Below are 17412 nucleotides of genomic sequence, written 5' to 3' on the forward strand. Positions count from 1 at the left end.
ACACCTTTGATCTTGCAGTGATACCCAGATCTCATGAACAAGTAACAGTGACCGGCTGCAATTAAAAATCCACCAAGTTCATTAATATCCCTTTTGCGAAGGAAATCTGCCATTCAATCCTGGTCTGGCCTACATGTGAGTCCAGGCCCATGACAATATGATTGACTCTTAGTTGCCCTCTGAAATAGCCTAGCAACCAATTCAGTTGTATAGGGATGGGCCATAAATGCTTATATCCCATTAATGATTAAAAAACAATTATTCAGGCCACGGTCAAGAAGTACCTTGATATTACAGTAAATATGGACCAGATTGAAAAACTTTGGTATCGCATCAGTGCAATCTGAAACTAAAGAGAAAATGCTGGAAAATGCTGGAACATCTCAGCAGGTCTGGCAGCATCTGTCGGGAGAGAAAAGAACTAATGCCTCGAGTCCAGATGACCCATCGTCAAAGCAGAGCTTTGACAAATGGTCATCTGGATTCGGCAAGTTAGCTCTTTTCCCTCCTTACAGATGCTGCCAAAGCATGCAACATTCTTGATCAAGAATTGAATCACTATTAGTGTGATGAAGTTTCCCTTGGCACTTAAATCTTTTCAGTAAACATTACGCCGAGCTGTTCACATTCCCGCTCTGCTTCACTCAAGCTTGTAAATTTATGACCACATTTTCTACTCAACAACATACTTTTGTATGTTTTAAATCTAATATATTCAGCGCTGCCTTTTAGTGCAATGTGCGGATGAATACTCTTTGAAGCATTGGAGCATTTAAATCCTTAAAGCCTGCGAGGACTGTTGGATTGAAGGTTTGATAATGTGCCAAATTTAAATTTATTGGTCTGATCTCTGAAAAGCATGGCTAGTCTGCCAACATAGATCTCCAGCAATGTTGGACTCCTATTATTGTAGATTTATGAAGCATGCAACGTTTAATAACTGGGGCAAGAAACTAAATAAATCATGGGAGTGATTTTGAGCCGCTCTCTCCGCCTGTAAGAAACGTGGCGCAAGCTCAAAGTCGGGAGAATCGAAAAATGTGATTCTCTCTGGTGTGATCGGGTTTTGGAATTTTAACCACCCCCTCCACCCCCTCCTGTCTGGTAGATTTGTGTACATCGCACTGTGGGAGCCTGGGAACCTCATTTTAATACATTAGCATGTCATTAGCAAACAATCTCTCCAGACCTCACCCCCTCACAGAATATTCACCAGGTGCCAGCATGTTATTTTCAACAGGTTGGTCAGGCATGAGGCAGTTGAGGGGAATCCCTCAGGGGGTACAGAGGTACATATTGTGGGGGGCTAGAGGGACATGCCTGGGCAGTTCACTGACACTATCCCATGGCACAGGTTGGTGCTGCCTGGTTGGGCCCTAGTGGGAGTCCCATTGGGTGGAGGGGTTACGTATATGGGTGGTGGATGGGGGTGGGGGAGTAGAGGGCGGACTTTGAGGGAGGGGGATGCCGCCGATGAATATCGGGCAGGGGGTAGCCCCCCCAGACTTCTGTGATTTGGGCTAGTGGGGGGGACGTTAGACTGCAAGATGGTTCCCAGCTCAAAGAAGCCCTGTCCCCACCAGAGTGATGGTGTAAACCACACTCACTTACTTAATTTTGGAAAACAGGCTCAAAGTTCCGTAAGAAATCCTGCCGACAAATTCACTCCATTTATCTCACTGGGATTGATACTGTGCCATGTTTGGGTAAGATTCTGCCCATTATTCCAACAATAAAAAAGAGTCCCTATTTGGGCCCGTTTAGCGGGATGTTTCTTGGCACTATCGACCCCGCTATCAAACAGGACTTCATTTTTTTTGGTGTTCGTGAGGACGCATGTTTTCAAATGTGTTACATCTTTACTAATGCACATTATTAAATGCCACCCCAATCTCTTAACTGTCCTCGGTCTTCCCACCACGACCTCTGCCCCCCCCCCCCCGCCCCCCCAATGGCGCAACCTACCAATGGGTGACTCCTCTAGCCCCCCAACCCTCAGCATTCCACCTCATAAGGGGAGGGTACCCCTGGGCCCAATCCCAGGCAAGGTGCCCCCTGGGCACTGCCAGTCTGGCACCCTGGTATTGCCTCTGCCCGCCTGACAGTGCCACCTGGGTGCCATGGTGTATGGGTGGCATCTGGGGTGCCAGAATACCACCCTGCCCAGAGCCCAACCAATTGCAGGGATGCCTAATTGCACCGATGGATGGATGGACCCCCCCCCCCCCCCGCCGCTCAGTGCATATTTGTGGAAACCTGTGCTAATTCACGGTCGGTTGGTGTCTCCGAGGTGAGGCCATTGTATCCCTGCTGGGTAGGTCCGGCATAGACATATTCAAGTGAGACTAACTACTCACTTGAATATGCAAATCTGGACCTCAATGGACGGGATCCAGATTGCGATGCCTCGCAAGATCTCGTGAGGCATGACAAGCCTGGTAAATCTTGTGAGAGGCCATCCCGAGTTGGGCGTGACGGGGTCGATGGATTGTGTCCATAGCTTATCTTTCTATCATTGATCAACAAGGTCATAGATAAGTGTAGAAAGATTATGTAAAAACACCATTGAAAGGTTACTTAACAATATAATTAGTAATGGAGCAGAAATGATTTCCAACTTTATTACGGTGATTTATAACAAATCAGCAACAATCATATTTGAATAATGACAATTAAATCAATGCAGTACTTCATCCATAAAATGAGTCAGTGACAGAAATAAGCAGCGCTGTAATTATGGTGCAAAGCCACTATCTCTAATTATACAACATCTATCTCTGAATTGTCCAACCAATGTTTTGTGTGATTTGGCTGTTTCTAGGTGTTTGAAGTTGAATACTTGTTCAGAATATTGTTGAGGGGATGCTCTTCTGTTTAACATCTGTTCACAGATGAGGTTGTGGCTGTCTTTAACCTCTGAACTATGCAATAAGTTTCATGCAGTATTAAATTGTGCACAACACTCTGGATGTTTAATACCGTTTAGAATTTGAAGATTTTGAATACTTTCATCATGTTTTATGCGAATTATTAAATTAATTATTGAAGAATTTTATTGCTGCAAAATGAAGTACATTCTGTATGGTGTCCATTTTCAGGTTAGCACTGCTCCCTCACAGCGCCAGGGACCCGGGTTCAATTCCGGACTTGGGCGACTGTCTGTATTGAGTTTGCCCGTTCTCCTTGTGTCGGCATGTGTTTCCTCCGAGTGCCCCGGTTCCCTCCCACAGTCGAAAGATGTGCGGGTTAGGTGGATTGGCCATGCTAAATTGCCCGTAGTGTCCTAAAAAGTAAGGTTAAGGGGGGGGTTGTTGGGTTACGGGTATAGGGTGGATACGTGGGTTTGAGTAGGGTGATCATTGCTCGGCACAACATCGAGGGCCGAAGGGCCTGTTCTGTGCTGTACTGTTCTATGTTCTAAACATATTTGTTGTAGCCAGCTGATTAAGGATGTTTTCATCCCATTATCGCCGAGACAAAGGTCTGTGCCTAACCCAACATGTCAATATTGGTGATTTAAAAAAAATTATGTAGTACATTTGGTTAAAATAATTTTGAAATGAAATGAAATGAAATGAAAATCGCTTATTGTCACAAGAAGGCTTCAAATGAAGTTACTGTGCTGAATGTAGTAAATTTTAGTAAATTTTCCTATGCTGAATGTAGTAAATTTATTGAATAGAAATTAACTGGCTTAGTAAAAGAAACAAATAGAGCCGTCCACGCAAGCTTAGACTGGCTGCAAGCAATTAAACTTGAGGAATAATAGAGAAAAGGTTGGTTATGTTCCTACTTGACACTCACACTTAGCATTTCCTGTAGAATTTACTGAGCTGCAACTGTGAGCAAGCACCCTGGCCCATTCCCAACTGTTGAGTTTGGGAACACAATCTCATTTTTCTCCATTCTGTGGTTCTTTGCCTGCAAGATTGCCCTTCCATTGAAACTTCACTTTCACAGCAACATATGCAGGAGGAACTAGGACAAAGGGAGGAAACTGCAGCAAGTATTTAAGGGGCATACAATCCTGCCCATCAAATTTACTTCTTTAAGCTTTGGCCAAGTGATTCGTAATGTTCAGGTTGCAAAAATGAGAAGTATGGACTGTAGCCATTCAAGAAGGCAGCTCACCACCACCTTCTGAAGGGTAATTAGAGATGGGCAATAAATACTAGGCTGGGCAGTGACAACCTCATCCTGTCAACGGATATTTTTTAAAAGTCTTCAGACTTTTGGGCGGGATTTTCCGGCCTGCCAGCTGCGTGTTTCTCAGCGGTGGGGTGCCGTTGGCTGGCGGCAGGATTCTCTGTCTTGCCGCTGTCAATGGGAATTTCCATTGAAGCCATCCCCGCCACCGAGAAACCCATGGGCAGGAGTGCGTTGCCGACGGGATCAGAGAAAGCTGCCGTCAGTAAACTGTCGGAGAATTCCGGCTAAATCCCTATTTGGCACAGCTCCCCCGCACCTCCCCAATTCTCGCTGAATCTCTCGTGCCTTATCTCTTTTGAAATGTATCCAATTGTCTTTTGAACCAGGTTTTATTGATTTTCGATAAATGTCTTTTATTCCAACGATGAAACTGTTTGCCCCAGGCCCCAGTGCTTACTCCTAATTTCCAAGATTTTCCTAATTGTTGTCTCTTGTCACCTTATTTAAGATACAGATTTCCATTTCTTCTTCAAATGATTATTATTTCACTCAGAGACCTAACTGCAAATTTCCATATTGCCTTTAAACTAAAGCACTAACAGCACCACAAACTATAAAGTTTCTGGAACTTTCACAGAACAAAGATTTGCTCATGAACCTTCTATCCTCAGTGTAAATCTTGGCCCCGGAGGCTTTTCATTGAGAAATTATTCTTTCCCTGACTCTTCTCCATGTTTATAGACACCTACTGTTACAGTAGCTGTTTCAGAACCATATTTGTTCTTTACAAACACACTGTATTTTCCAGAGTCTTCAGAAGTGACCTGTTGGATGCTGAAGGTAACAGTATTCTTGTCAACAGTGACCTGATAGTGTTCACCAGAAATGAGTTCTCTATCATTTTTCAGCCACGATACTTCTGGAATGGGATCTCCAGCAATGATACAAGACAAGCACAGGGTCTGTTGAAGACAAAAAGATATACATTTTAATTTTTGGCTGCCTATAGCATAATTCAATTGTATATCAGTTTTTAATGCAGGAAAGACCTTGGGAATATTTTAGCCTTCACCCTTTTTAAGGCTTGGTCACATCACAGTTGGCACTTTATCAGTGAACTCAAATCAATCCCGGACAAAGGATTCCACTGGAATTTGAAGGAGTCTGAAATCATGAGACTTCCATCAAAATAAATCTTACTTTTAAAAAGATTTTGTTTTCTCCTTATTGCTCTTTTATTTTTCCTCTCTCTTCTTTTTGTATCGATTTGACTCCCTCAGGCTCTCTTTTTCTGCATAGATTCTTCTAATCTCTTTTTGGTTGTTACAAAGAATAAATTATACTACTGGGGGAAATTTTTCATTGGTGCTACTCTGATATTCCAATGGGATTCCACACTATCATGGTTAATGTTCAATATTATTTGGTAGCTGTTCTGCAGCTTCCTACTTTCTTGTCACATTGGGCAGAATCTTCGGGTCCGGCCAGCAGTGGCAAGTACGGTAGGCGGGGCACTTAATTTGGTGCAAGGCCAAAAATCAGGGGCGCGATTCTCCAACCCCCCACGCCGGGTGGGAGAATCATGGGAGTGCCGGGCGATTCACGCTACGCCGCCCTGGCACCTGCACTTGATTCTCCCACCACCCCCAAAACGGCGTGTCGCGTTTTGCGACAGGCCGCTCGGAGAATCGTCGCTCAACCCGGGTGGGCCGAGCGGCCTGCCTAATACGACCGGTTCACGCCGGCGCCAACCACACCTGGTCGCTGCCGGCGTGAACTTCGCGCGACCGCTGCGTGTGGGGTCTGTGGGGGGCGGAGGGAGGATCGAGCACCAGGGGGGTGCTCAGGAGGGGTCTGGCCCGTGATCGGTGCCCACCGATTGTCAGGCCGGCGTCTCTGAAAGACGCACTCTTTTCCCTCCGCCGCCCTGCAAGATAAATCCTCCATGTCTTGCGGGGCAGCAGAGGGGAAGACGGCAACCGCGCATGCGCGGGTGACATCATTTAGGCGCCGGCCAACCTGCGCATGCGCGGGTGACGTCAATTAGGCGCTTACCGGCTGCGTCATTCAGGCAGCGCCGCTTTGACACAAGCGTCAAGGCCCGGAGCGCGAGATTGATGCGCCGCCGCTCCTAGCCCCCTGGGGGTGGGAGAATAGGGGGCGAGGAGCGGCCTCCGACGCCGAGTGAAACACTCCGGATTTCACTCCGGCGTCGGCACTTTGTCTCCCTTTGGGAGAATTTTGCCCCAGTTTCCTTATGATGGGATGGACTTTAGTAATTATGTTCTCAGAACATTAAAGGCAATTGAAAGGCGGGTTAGGCTTCCCGATGAGCAATGTCTGGAAGCCCCTTTGCCTGCATCAGCATATAATGCTAAGAGGCCAGCTTGCTGCCAGTGAGAAATTAGAATGTTCAGTTTTTACAACTGCAAATAAGTGGTGCACATCTGGTGAGGCTGTCTTCTTCCATGTTTAACGATGAGTTGCCCCTGCACTGTCTTCTTTGGGGAGTGTCTGTAAATATAGTCTATACTTGAGAGCGGGTGGTGACGGTTCAACTTGAGTGGAGGGCGACCAAGGAAAGGTGTACAGGTTAGCGGGGAAAGGTGGAGCAGTGGCTGGGAAAAGGTGGAAGGGGATAATTCAGGTTGATGAGTGTCCTTTAAAGATAGTGCCTGGGTTTACAACCCCATGAGGTAATGGTGGGGATAGCGACTTCTTGCCTCCTCCTGCCAGATGAAAAGGCGAGCTCCTCATGGAAGCATATTTAATACATTGACATCTTTCCTCAAAAGGAGACCTTACTGGACACAGTATTTCAGATTTGGTTTCACCAATGCCCTGTACAACTGAATTATAACCTCCCTACTTTTGTTATCAATTCCTCTCACAATAAATGATTACATTTTATTATCTTGCCTGATTACTTGCTGTACCTGCATACTAGCCTTTGTGATTCATGCACTAGCACACCGAGATGCCTCTGAATCTCAGAGCTCTACAATCTCTCACTATTTAGATGATAAGTTTATTTTTTACTCTTCCTGCCAAAAATGACAATTTCACATTTTCCCTCATTATACTACATTTGCTAGAGCTTTGCCCGACACTCACTTAATCCATGTCCCTTTGTAGCTTCCTTACGTCCTCTTCACAACTTATTTTCCTACCTATCTTACTGTCCTCAGCAAATTTCACAACCATACCTTCAGTCCCTTCATCCAAGTCATTTACATAAATTGCAAAAGGTTGAGGCCCAGCATTAATCCCTGTGACACATCACTCGATCACTCGTTGCATCTGCCAATTAGAAAAAGACCCATTTATGCCAACTCTCTGTTTTCTGTTAGGTAGCCAGTCTTCTATAGGAGACAGGTTTAGATAAAGGATCTGGATCGGCGCAGGCTGGGAGGGCCGAAGGGCCTGTTCCTGTGCTGTAATTTTCTTTGTTCTTTGTTCTACCCATGCCAATATGTGTTACCTCTACACCATAAGATGTAGGAGCAGAAGCAGGCCATTTGGCCCATCGAGTCTACATCAACCCTCTGAAAGAGCATTTTCTCCTGGACCACAACCTGTCCACCCCACCCTATTCCCGTTACCCCGTACATTCCTGGACACTAGAGGGCAATTTAGCGTGGCCAATCTACCTAACCTGCACATCTTTGGACTGTTGGAAACTGGAACACCCGGAGGAAACCCACACAGGCACTGGGGAGAACATGCAAACTCCACACAGACAGTCACCCAAGGCCGGAATTGAACCTAAGTCCCTGGTGCTGTGAGCAGCAGTGCCACCTGTGCCATCCTGCTGGGATGACATCACGTACTGGGAACCCCACTCCCTCTATCTCTCGCCTCCTACCACTGTATACATCTGCATTAGGCAGTTGAAAATGTAATCTAAAGACCCAACCCAGGCAAAATTGGGACCAGTTGTAACTTCAGAGCGATTGGTTTCCATTAGGAATTGGCAGATTTGATTTTGTTGCTTCTAGTCTGAAACTGTTGAGAAACCCTTTGGCTAACATAGATAGCAAAATCCTTCCCTCTGAAACATTGACACAGTCATGGAGTGGCTAAATTTTGTTCACTGCCTCGGATTACGATAGGTATTTATCAGAATGAATAGATTATCAGCAAAACTTTGTCTACAAACTGATTTAGCTACAACTACGGCTCAAGGGAATAATTATTTAGCTTTCTGGCAAATCAGATGCACGGACCACATGAGACAGAAATGATGCAATTACAGTCTAGCTGCATGTTTTCAACAAGACTAAATAATGGGCTGGGTACTAAGTTGTTTGGAGATCTGTGTAACAGTTTTGAATTCCAGTAGCTGCCACTGCTCACCTGGTCTGTGCTCCTATGCTAAATAAACACGAACAGAAAATGTAGGTTATGTATTTTAGGAATTAGTGAATAACGTGTTAAATTGATCAATTTTGATGAATAATTACTGGATTAGCGTTTACAGTTGTGAAAATTGAGCCATTAGTTTGATGCACAAGCATATACTGTATGTAAAATATTAGAAACTTGTCTTTAAATACATACAAAGCAATGATAATTTTTGATAATGACTACAAATTAAAGTAGTTCATTTACATTTATTGGCAATAGATACTGTACTGAAAGAATGTAATAATACCTGATAAATTGTAAAAATATTTAGCATTAAGTATAGTGGCTGTGATAAGCAGTACAAAATACTTCATGAAATTTTGATGGTTGTGAATTTGTTTCCATTCTTTACCTTGTCCTCCATGATATTAACAACATCGGGTAGACCCTTGACCACTTTAGCTCGGTCTGAAGGAACAAGAACAAAATATTCTGTTGGACGTCCGACAGAGAATGGCTGTATTAAAATCTTAGTGAACAGATAACCCTGGAACCTTGAGCTAGTTTGTGGTGCCAATATCATTGATGGAACCATCAATTCACCAGACACGTGCTTTCCGATATGAACAGTGGTTTTAATCTACTTACTACAGAGCCAGCCTGTTACCCGTTGATGAACTCTCGGTGAACTGCAGGCTGACTCTGGACAAGGGTATTTATACAGCAGCACAAGGGGTAGGAGTCGTGGGCGGAGCCAAGGGTGGAGCCCTGTACAAACTCCTGAGCATTCCCAGAGCTACTCCCCCTAGTGGTTGGATAACGCTACTGCGCTTACAAAGATACAGTGTGAATTACCAAGTTACATTCACCACAATCATATTATGAGGAGGTGAAGAAATCTTAGTTGGATGGTTCCTTCCATCAGATATCTGCCCATGTTTAAAACAGCAGAGGAAGGGTGGGTACCTGTTCCATTCCTCCCCTCAATGTTGTCATTACAGTAAGAAGTAAGATTAATGGGTGAGTGGGGTGTCGGTTTACCCATCAGATCTCACCCAGTCCCACACAGTGAGTGGCCCACATGATTCAAGGTTAGATCCCATATAACTGCTCTATGTAGGGGCCACAATGTCTTTTCCTAAAAGTTCCAACTCAAGCAGAGAAAGCTACCACATACGCAGACGCCCTCGCAATGCTGAAGCGCCTATACGTTAGGCCGGTGAACGAAGTGTACGTGCGGCATCTCCTCACCACTCGCCGCCAACACCCCGGGAAATCGCTGGAGGAGTACCTACGCAACCTCAAAGTCCTCGCGCGAAGCTGCAACTACCAGGCCGTCAAGGCCTCCCAACGTATGGAACTCACCATGCGGGATGCCTACGTGGCTGGAGTCCGATCCAACTACATCAGACAGCGCCTGCTCAAGAAGGGCGCCCTTGACCTAGAAGAGACGGTAAAACTAGCCACCTCCCTAGAAGTAGTGCTCCAAAGCCTCAACGCTTTCCAGCACGATCACGCGACCCCCTGGTGGACCCCCGACCAGAGAGTACCCCAGGCCTGTGCCACGCGGCTGCCCGCCCAACCCAAGGAGCTACCCTGCTATTTCTGTGGCCAACACCAGCACCCCAGGCAGCGCTGCCCGGCTCGGAACGCGAACTACAGCGACTGCGGCAAGAAAGGACACTTTGCCAAAGTTTGCCTGGCCAGGTCCAAGTCCTCCAAATCGTAGGCCCGACTCTCGGACTCACAGGCCTGCAGACCCTGCAGTGTGGCTGTGTGCCTGCCGGCTCCGCTCCCTCTGGACGCGTCATCTGCCTCATGTTGTCCATGGGGCCTGCCAGCTTCAACTCCGCACAACACGTGCGACTCACGGGGGGCCGCCGTCTTGGCCACCGTCTCCCACGCGGCCCGCCATGTGCGACTCATGGGGGCCGCCATCTTGGACGCCATCTTCCTCGCCGCCCGACACGTGCGACCGATGGGGGCCGCCATCTTGGCCACCTAAAAGTCGACCCTCCCCCGCTCTTCCAAATCTCACCGCCGACTGTAAACCAGTCGCCACCAGAAGCAGGTGGTACAGTATCCAGGACAGGACTTTTATCAGGTCCGAGGTCCAGCGACTCTTGCGGGAAGGGATCATCGAGGCCAGTAATAGCCCCTGGAGAGCTCAGGGGGTGGTCGTCAGGACCGGGGAAAAGAACTGGATGATTGTAGACTACAGCCAAACCATAAACCGGTACATGCACCTCGATGCGTACCCCCTCCCCCAGATAGCGGACATGGTTAATCAGATTGCCCGGGTTTTCTCCACGGTGGATCTGAAGTCCGCATACCACCAGCTCCCAATCCGTTCGGAGGACTGCCACTACACGGCCTTTGAGGCAGACGGCCGCCTCTTCCACTTCCTCCGTGTTCCCTTCGGCGTCACCAACGGGGTCTTCGGTCTTCCAAAGAACGATGGACCGAATGGTGGACCAGTACGGGCTGCGGGCCACATTTCAGTATCTGGACAACGTCACCATCTGCGGCCATGACCAGCAGGACCACAAAGCCAACCTCCAGAAGTTTCTCCAAAACGCCCAAGCCCTCAGCCTCACTTATAACAGGGAGAAATGCATTTTCCACACAACCAGACTAGCCATCCTCGGCTATGTCGTGGAAAACGGAGTTCTAGGGCCCGACCCGACCGTATGCGCCCCCTCCTGCAACTCCCCCTTCCCCAATCCCCCAAGGCCCTGAAAAGGTGCCTCAGGTTCTTTTCCTATTACGCCCAGTGGGTCCCCCACTATGCGGACAAAGCTCGCCCACTGGTGGCTGAGGCCCGCCAGGCCTTCAGCCGCATCGAGGCAGATAATGCCAAGGCCGCGATGCGCGCGGTGGACGGGTCCATCCACTTCCAGGTGGAGAGCGACGTGTCATAGGTCGCCCTTGTCACCACCCTCAATCAGGCAGGCAGGCCCGCAGCATTTTTCTCCAGTACCCTCAATGCCTCCGAAATTCGACCTTCCTCAGTCGAAAAAGAAGCCCAAGCCATCGTGGAATCTGTACGGCACTGGAGGCACCACCTCGCTGGTAGGAGGTTTACCCTCGTCACCGACCAACAGTCGGTAGCTTTCATGTTCGACAATACACAGCGGGGCAAGATCAAGAACGATAAGATCTTGAGATGGAGGATCGAACTCTCCACCTATAATTACGATATAGTATTTCGTCCTCGGAAGCTCAACGAGCCCCCAGATGCCCTGTCCCGTGGCACGTGCGCCAGCACGCAAGATGACCGACTCCGGGCTATCCACGATGACCTCTGCCACCCGGGGGTCACCAGGCTTCTCCACTACTAAAGGCCCGCAACCTGCCCTCCACCGAGGAGGTCAGGGCCATGACCAGGGACTGCCAAATCTGTGCGGAGTGTAAGCCACACTTCTATCGATCGGATAAGACCCACCTGGTGAAGGCATCCCGGCCTTTTGAGCGCCTCAGTATCAACTTCAAAGGGCCCCTCCCCTCTACCAACTGCAACACGTATTTCCTCAAAGTCGTTGACAAGTTCTCCCGCTTCCCCTTTGCAATCCCTTGCCCCGACATGACCGCGGCCACCGTCATTAAGGCCCTACATAGTGTCTTCACCTTGTTCGGCTTCCCCACTTACGTCAACAGTGACCGGGCCTCCTCATTTATGAGTGACGAACTGCGTCAGTACCTGCTCGGTAAGGGTATCGCCTCAAGCAGGGCTACCAGTTACAACCCCCGGGGAAACGGACAGGTGGCGAGGGAGAACGCAACGGTATGGAAGGCCGTCCTCCTGGCCCTAGGGCCCAGGAATCTCCCAGTTTCCCACTGGCAGGAGGTCCTCCCCGACACGCTCCACTCCATTAGGTCCCTCCTTTGCACAGCCACGAATGAGACCCCTCATCACCGCCTGTTTGTTTCCACTAGGAAATCCACCTCCGGGGTCTCGCCTCCGTCCTGGCTGAAGACACTACCTTGCTGGTAGGAGGTTTACCCTCGTCACCGACCAATGGGCAGTAGCTTTCATGTTCGACAATACACAGCCGGGCAAGATCAAGAACGATAAGATCTTGAGATGGAGGATCGAACTCTCCACCTATAATTAAGATGTTTCGTCCTCGGAAGCTCAACGAACCCCCAGATGCCCTGTCCCGCGGCACATGCGCCAACGTGCAAGATGACCAACTCCGGGCCATCCACGATGATCTCTGCCACCCAGGGGTCACCCGGCTTCTCCACTACTAAAGGCCCGCAACCCGCCCTACTCCGCAAACACGTAAGGAGCCATAAGTCCGACCCCCTGGTCGAGAGGGTCCAGCTCCTTCACACCAACCCCCAGTACGCATACGTAGAGCACCCCGATGGCCGACAGGATACGGTCTCCCTCCGGGACCTGGCATCCGCAGGATCCCCTACCATCACCCCAACCTACACCGAACAGCGCCCCCATCCCTACATGGCCTGCACACCCCCTCCTATACTCTCTCCCCCCTTCGCCGACCCACAGGAATGAAACACCTGAAGACACACTCTCGGAGTCCGCGCCTGTGCCCGCATCGACGAGTTCACCACCCATGCCCGCACCAACGAGTTCGACACCCGTGCCCGCTGCGAAACCAGAGCTCCGCCGATCGCAGCGCACGATCAGGGCGCCTGACAGATTGAACCTGTGAGCCCTTCAGCCCTGCCGGACTTCAATTTTTTAACAGGGGGTGAATGTGGTGAACATTCACCACTGTACTACATTGTATTATGCTGTTACCCATGTGGGCTCCACCTATGGACCATTGTACTGTACTACACTGATTGTATCATGTTGGTGCACTTGTGGGCTCCGACCCTGGCTCCGGCCCCTTGAAGGGAGGCATAAAGAGCAGCTGCTCTGTAGGAGGCTCTCATTGCAGAGCAGTCGCAGGCAGGCACTGTTCTAGTTGATTCAAGCCACTGTTCACTTCAACTCTCTGTCTCGCATGAATTGATGGTCACATCAACTTTAATAGGGACAAACCTACCCACAAAATCCAATTAACTCATGACTACCTGACAGGCTCTGAGCCATCTGTTTATTGCAGGCCCAAAGCCAGCCAGTTGCCTAGTTGCCCGTTTTGTGCAGGCGACTGACTGGTGGAAATATCATGAGGACTGACTCTCTCATTGAACCAGCAGATGTGCTTTCTGTCAGGAGTTAAAATTCTCCCGTATGTGTCTTATGACCAGAAGCAAAAGCTCCCATTGATCTGTACAGTGCATTGCATTGCTCCTTAAGAACATAACAATTGTTTAGTTGTTCCTCCCAAACTGCAGCTATGCCAACCTTAACATTGTTCCTTGTTAAACTCAACACTTATTAAAATTTCTCCTACTCTGACATTCTTTCTCAGATCCTCAGAATTGTACAACTCCTCAGCTCCCTGGCTCCTCAGCTCACTCACTCCTCAGCTCCCTCACTCCTCGGCTCCCTCGCTCCTCGGCTCCCTCACTCCTCACTCCTTAGTTCCCTCACTCCTCAGCTCCCTCATTCAGCTCCCTCGCTCCTCAGCTCCCTCACTCCTCAGCTCCCGCACTCCTCTCCTTCACTCCTTATCTCCCTCACTTCTCTGCTCCCTCACTCCTAATATACCTCACTCCTCAGCTCCCTCACTCCTCAGCTCCCTCACTCCTCAGCTCCCTCACTCCTCAGCTCCCTCCCTCCTCCCTCAGCTCCCTCCCTCCTCCCTCAGCTCCCTCCCTCCTCCCTCAGCTCCCTCCCTCCTCCCTCAGCTCCCTCCCTCCTCCCTCAGCTCCCTCCCTCCTCCCTCAGCTCCCTCCCTCCTCCCTCAGCTCCCTCCCTCCTCCCTCAGCTCCCTCCCTCCTCAGCTCCCTCACTCCTCAGCTCCCTCACTCCTCAGCTCCCTCACTCCTCAGCTCCCTCACTTCTCTGCTCCCTCACTCCTAATATACCCACTCCTATCTCCCTCACTCCTCAGCTCCCTCACCTCACTCCTCTCCTTCACTCCTCAGCTCCCTCACTCCTAATATACCCCACTCCTATCTCCCTCACTCCTCAGCTCCCTCACTCCTCACTCCTCTCCTTCACTCCTCAGCTCCCTCACTTCTCTGCTCCCTCACTCCTAATATACCCCACTCCTATCTCCCTCACTCCTCAGCTCCCTCGCTCCTCAGCTCCCTCACTCCTCAGCTCCCTCATTCAGCTCCCTCACTCCTCTCCTTCACTCCTCAGCTCCCTCACTTCTCTGCTCCCTCACTCCTAATATACCCCACTCATATCTCCCTCACTCCTCAGCTCCCTCACTCCTCTCCCTCACTCCTCAGCTCCCTCACTTCTCTGCTCCCTCACTCCTAATATATCCCACTCATCTCCCCCACTCCTCAGCTCGCTCCCCCACTCCTCAGCTCGCTCCCCCACTCCTCAGCTCCTTTCCCTCACTCCTCTGCTCCCTCACTCCTAAAATACCTCACTCCTATCTCCCTCACTCCTATCTCCCTCACTCCTATCTCCCTCACTCCTCAGTTCCCTCACTCCTCAGTTCCCTCACTCCTCAGTTCCCTCACTCCTCAGTTGCATTTACAAATATTGAGTTTTTAAAGCTTGCTGCATCACTCAGATTTCCTCATTTGCTTTCTCTTCTGCACTTGTCGATAGTTGTATGATGGAATTATCAGCTCTGCCCCTATCAGGCATTTTGTAGCCCTTGACTTCTAGACCCCAGTTCATGGCCTTGGATTTTTCTTGCTCTTTAAAACCTCTCATGCCCAGTGTAGCTAATATTCATTGGGAGAAAGAAGCTTGAGAGGAAACAACATAAAATTGTTAGAATCGTGTAGTACTCTGGGCGGCACAGTGGTTAGCATTGTTGTTTCACCACACCAGAGTCCCAGATTAGATTCTGGCTTGGGTCACTGTGCGGAGTCTGCACATTCTCCCCGTGTCTGTGTGGGTTTCCTCCGGGCGCTCCGGTTTCCTCCCACAAGTTCCGAAAGACGCGCTTGTTAGGTGAATTGGACATTCTGAATTCTCCTTCAGTGTACCCGAACATGCGCCAGAGTGTGGCGACTAGGGGCTTTTCACAGTGACTTCATTGCAGTGTTAATGTGAGCCTATTTGTGACAATAATAAAGATTATTACTATTAATTCGTTCAGAAAAGAAAAGTTCCATTTTGAATTTTCTTCATGATGGAAAATTACTTTAAATCTGCGCGATATCTGAGAAAAGTCACTTACTTCTTTCTGCAATCACTACCTGCCTGAAAAATAAATGTAACAAAATTAGGAAACTACTAAAAATGCATTGGTGTAAACACAGATGTGGTTAGAAAAGAAACTATCAGTAACACCAAGCCTCAGGGCAAAGTGCCAGCCATGGCTCAGTTAGCTGCCCCCTTAACTCTGAGTCAGCAGGCGGGTCCCACTGCAGAGACTTGAACACAAATCCTAATGCATTGCCAAGAGAATACTGCACTGTTGGAGGTTTGGATGCAATATTAAGTCAGGCCCTGTCTGGATGTGAGAGATCCCACAGCTGCCATCTTGAAAAAGAGGAGGGGAGATTTTGAGAGTGTCCTGGCCAATATTTATCCCTCATCTAAAATCACTAAAGCAGATTATGTGGCTGTTTGGAGATCTGCTGTGTACAAATTAGATGCTTTTTATTCTACATTACAACAGTGATTACCCTTCAAAAAGTACTTCATTGGCTGCAGTGCTTTGAGACATTCTGAAGTTGTGAAAGATGTTATAGAAGTCCAAGCTCTTTAAAAAAAACAAATGCTCATATTGCCTTGGGTTTCAAATCAATGCGACAGGATTCTCCATTGCGAGTCAGCCTTGTTACTGCTGTTAGCGAGGACAGAGAATTTGGTGCTCAGCCAAATCTCCCATTCACTGCATCGGGAACAGAGAATCCCATTGTGAATGGACGGAGAATCTTGCCCATGGTCTAGAAATTTAGATTTCCGAGTGTATGCTTTACCTGCGGAAAACAAGAACCATTGGCAGTTGATGTGAGTCTGGTTCATTACCTGCCACCCACGATATTGGTAAAGGCTTTTGTATAAATATCCAAGGTGACTGAAACCAGGGGCTGGATTCTCCGACCCCCCGCCGGATCAGAGAATCGCCGGGGGACGACATGAATCCCGCCCCTGCCGTCCGCCGAACTCTCCGGCACTGGATATTCGGCAGGGGCAGGAATCGTGCCGCGCCGGTCGCCCCCCCCCCCCCCCCCCCCCCGGTGATTCTCCGGCACGCGATGGGCCGAAGTCCCGCTGCTGTAATGCCTCTCCCGCCGGCGTGAATCAAACCGCCTCCCTTACCAGCGGGACTGGCGGCACAGGCAGGCTCCGGGGTCCTGGGGGGCGCGGGGCAATCTGGCCCCGGGGGGGTGCCCCTACGGTGGCCTGGCCCGCGATCGGGGCCCACCAATCAGCGGTGGGCCTCTGACGTGAGGGCACTCTTTTCCTTCCGCGATGGCCATAGCCTCCGCGATGGCCGACGTGGACGTGACCCCCCTCCCTTGCGCATGCACGGGGATGATGTCAGCAGCTGCTGACGCTCCGGCGCATGCGCGGACTTCCGCAGGCCAGCGAAGTCCCTTCGGCCCCGGCTGGCATGGCGCCAAAGGCCTTCCACGCTAGCCGGTGGGACGGAAACCACTCCGGCGCGGGCCTAGCCCCTCAAGGTGAGGGCTTGGCCCCTAAAGGTGCTGAGAAATCTGCACCTTTGGGGCGGCCTGACGCCGGAGTGGTTCACGCCACTCTATCCCGCTGGGCCCCCCCCACCCCGCCAGATAGGGGAGAATCCAGCCCCAGATGCCGTGGTGGGAAATTGCGGGGCCCAACCCCAGCTTGCGGCCCCCTTTACAAAACACTGCTCAGAAATAACTGCAATATGGGTCATGCGAGCTGTA

General features: G+C 49.6%; 1 protein-coding gene across 1 annotated transcript in view; it reads right to left on the reverse strand.

The window, feature by feature from the left end:
* Window positions 1-3354: 3354 nt before the first annotated feature.
* Window positions 3355-17412, reverse strand: part of myom3 (myomesin 3) — a 175781-nt gene continuing 161723 nt past the window's right edge. Inside the window, exons 34-36 of the mRNA XM_038795011.1 lie at window positions 15729-15751; window positions 8909-8964; window positions 3355-5111 (exon numbers count right to left, since the gene is read on the reverse strand). Of these exons, the coding sequence (XP_038650939.1) occupies window positions 4857-5111; window positions 8909-8964; window positions 15729-15751 (334 nt within the window). The 3' untranslated portion in view covers window positions 3355-4856. The remainder of the gene's footprint in view (window positions 5112-8908; window positions 8965-15728; window positions 15752-17412) is intronic.

Source organism: Scyliorhinus canicula, chromosome 1 (assembly GCF_902713615.1).
Source record: "Scyliorhinus canicula chromosome 1, sScyCan1.1, whole genome shotgun sequence".
Classification (NCBI taxonomy): domain Eukaryota; kingdom Metazoa; phylum Chordata; class Chondrichthyes; order Carcharhiniformes; family Scyliorhinidae; genus Scyliorhinus; species Scyliorhinus canicula.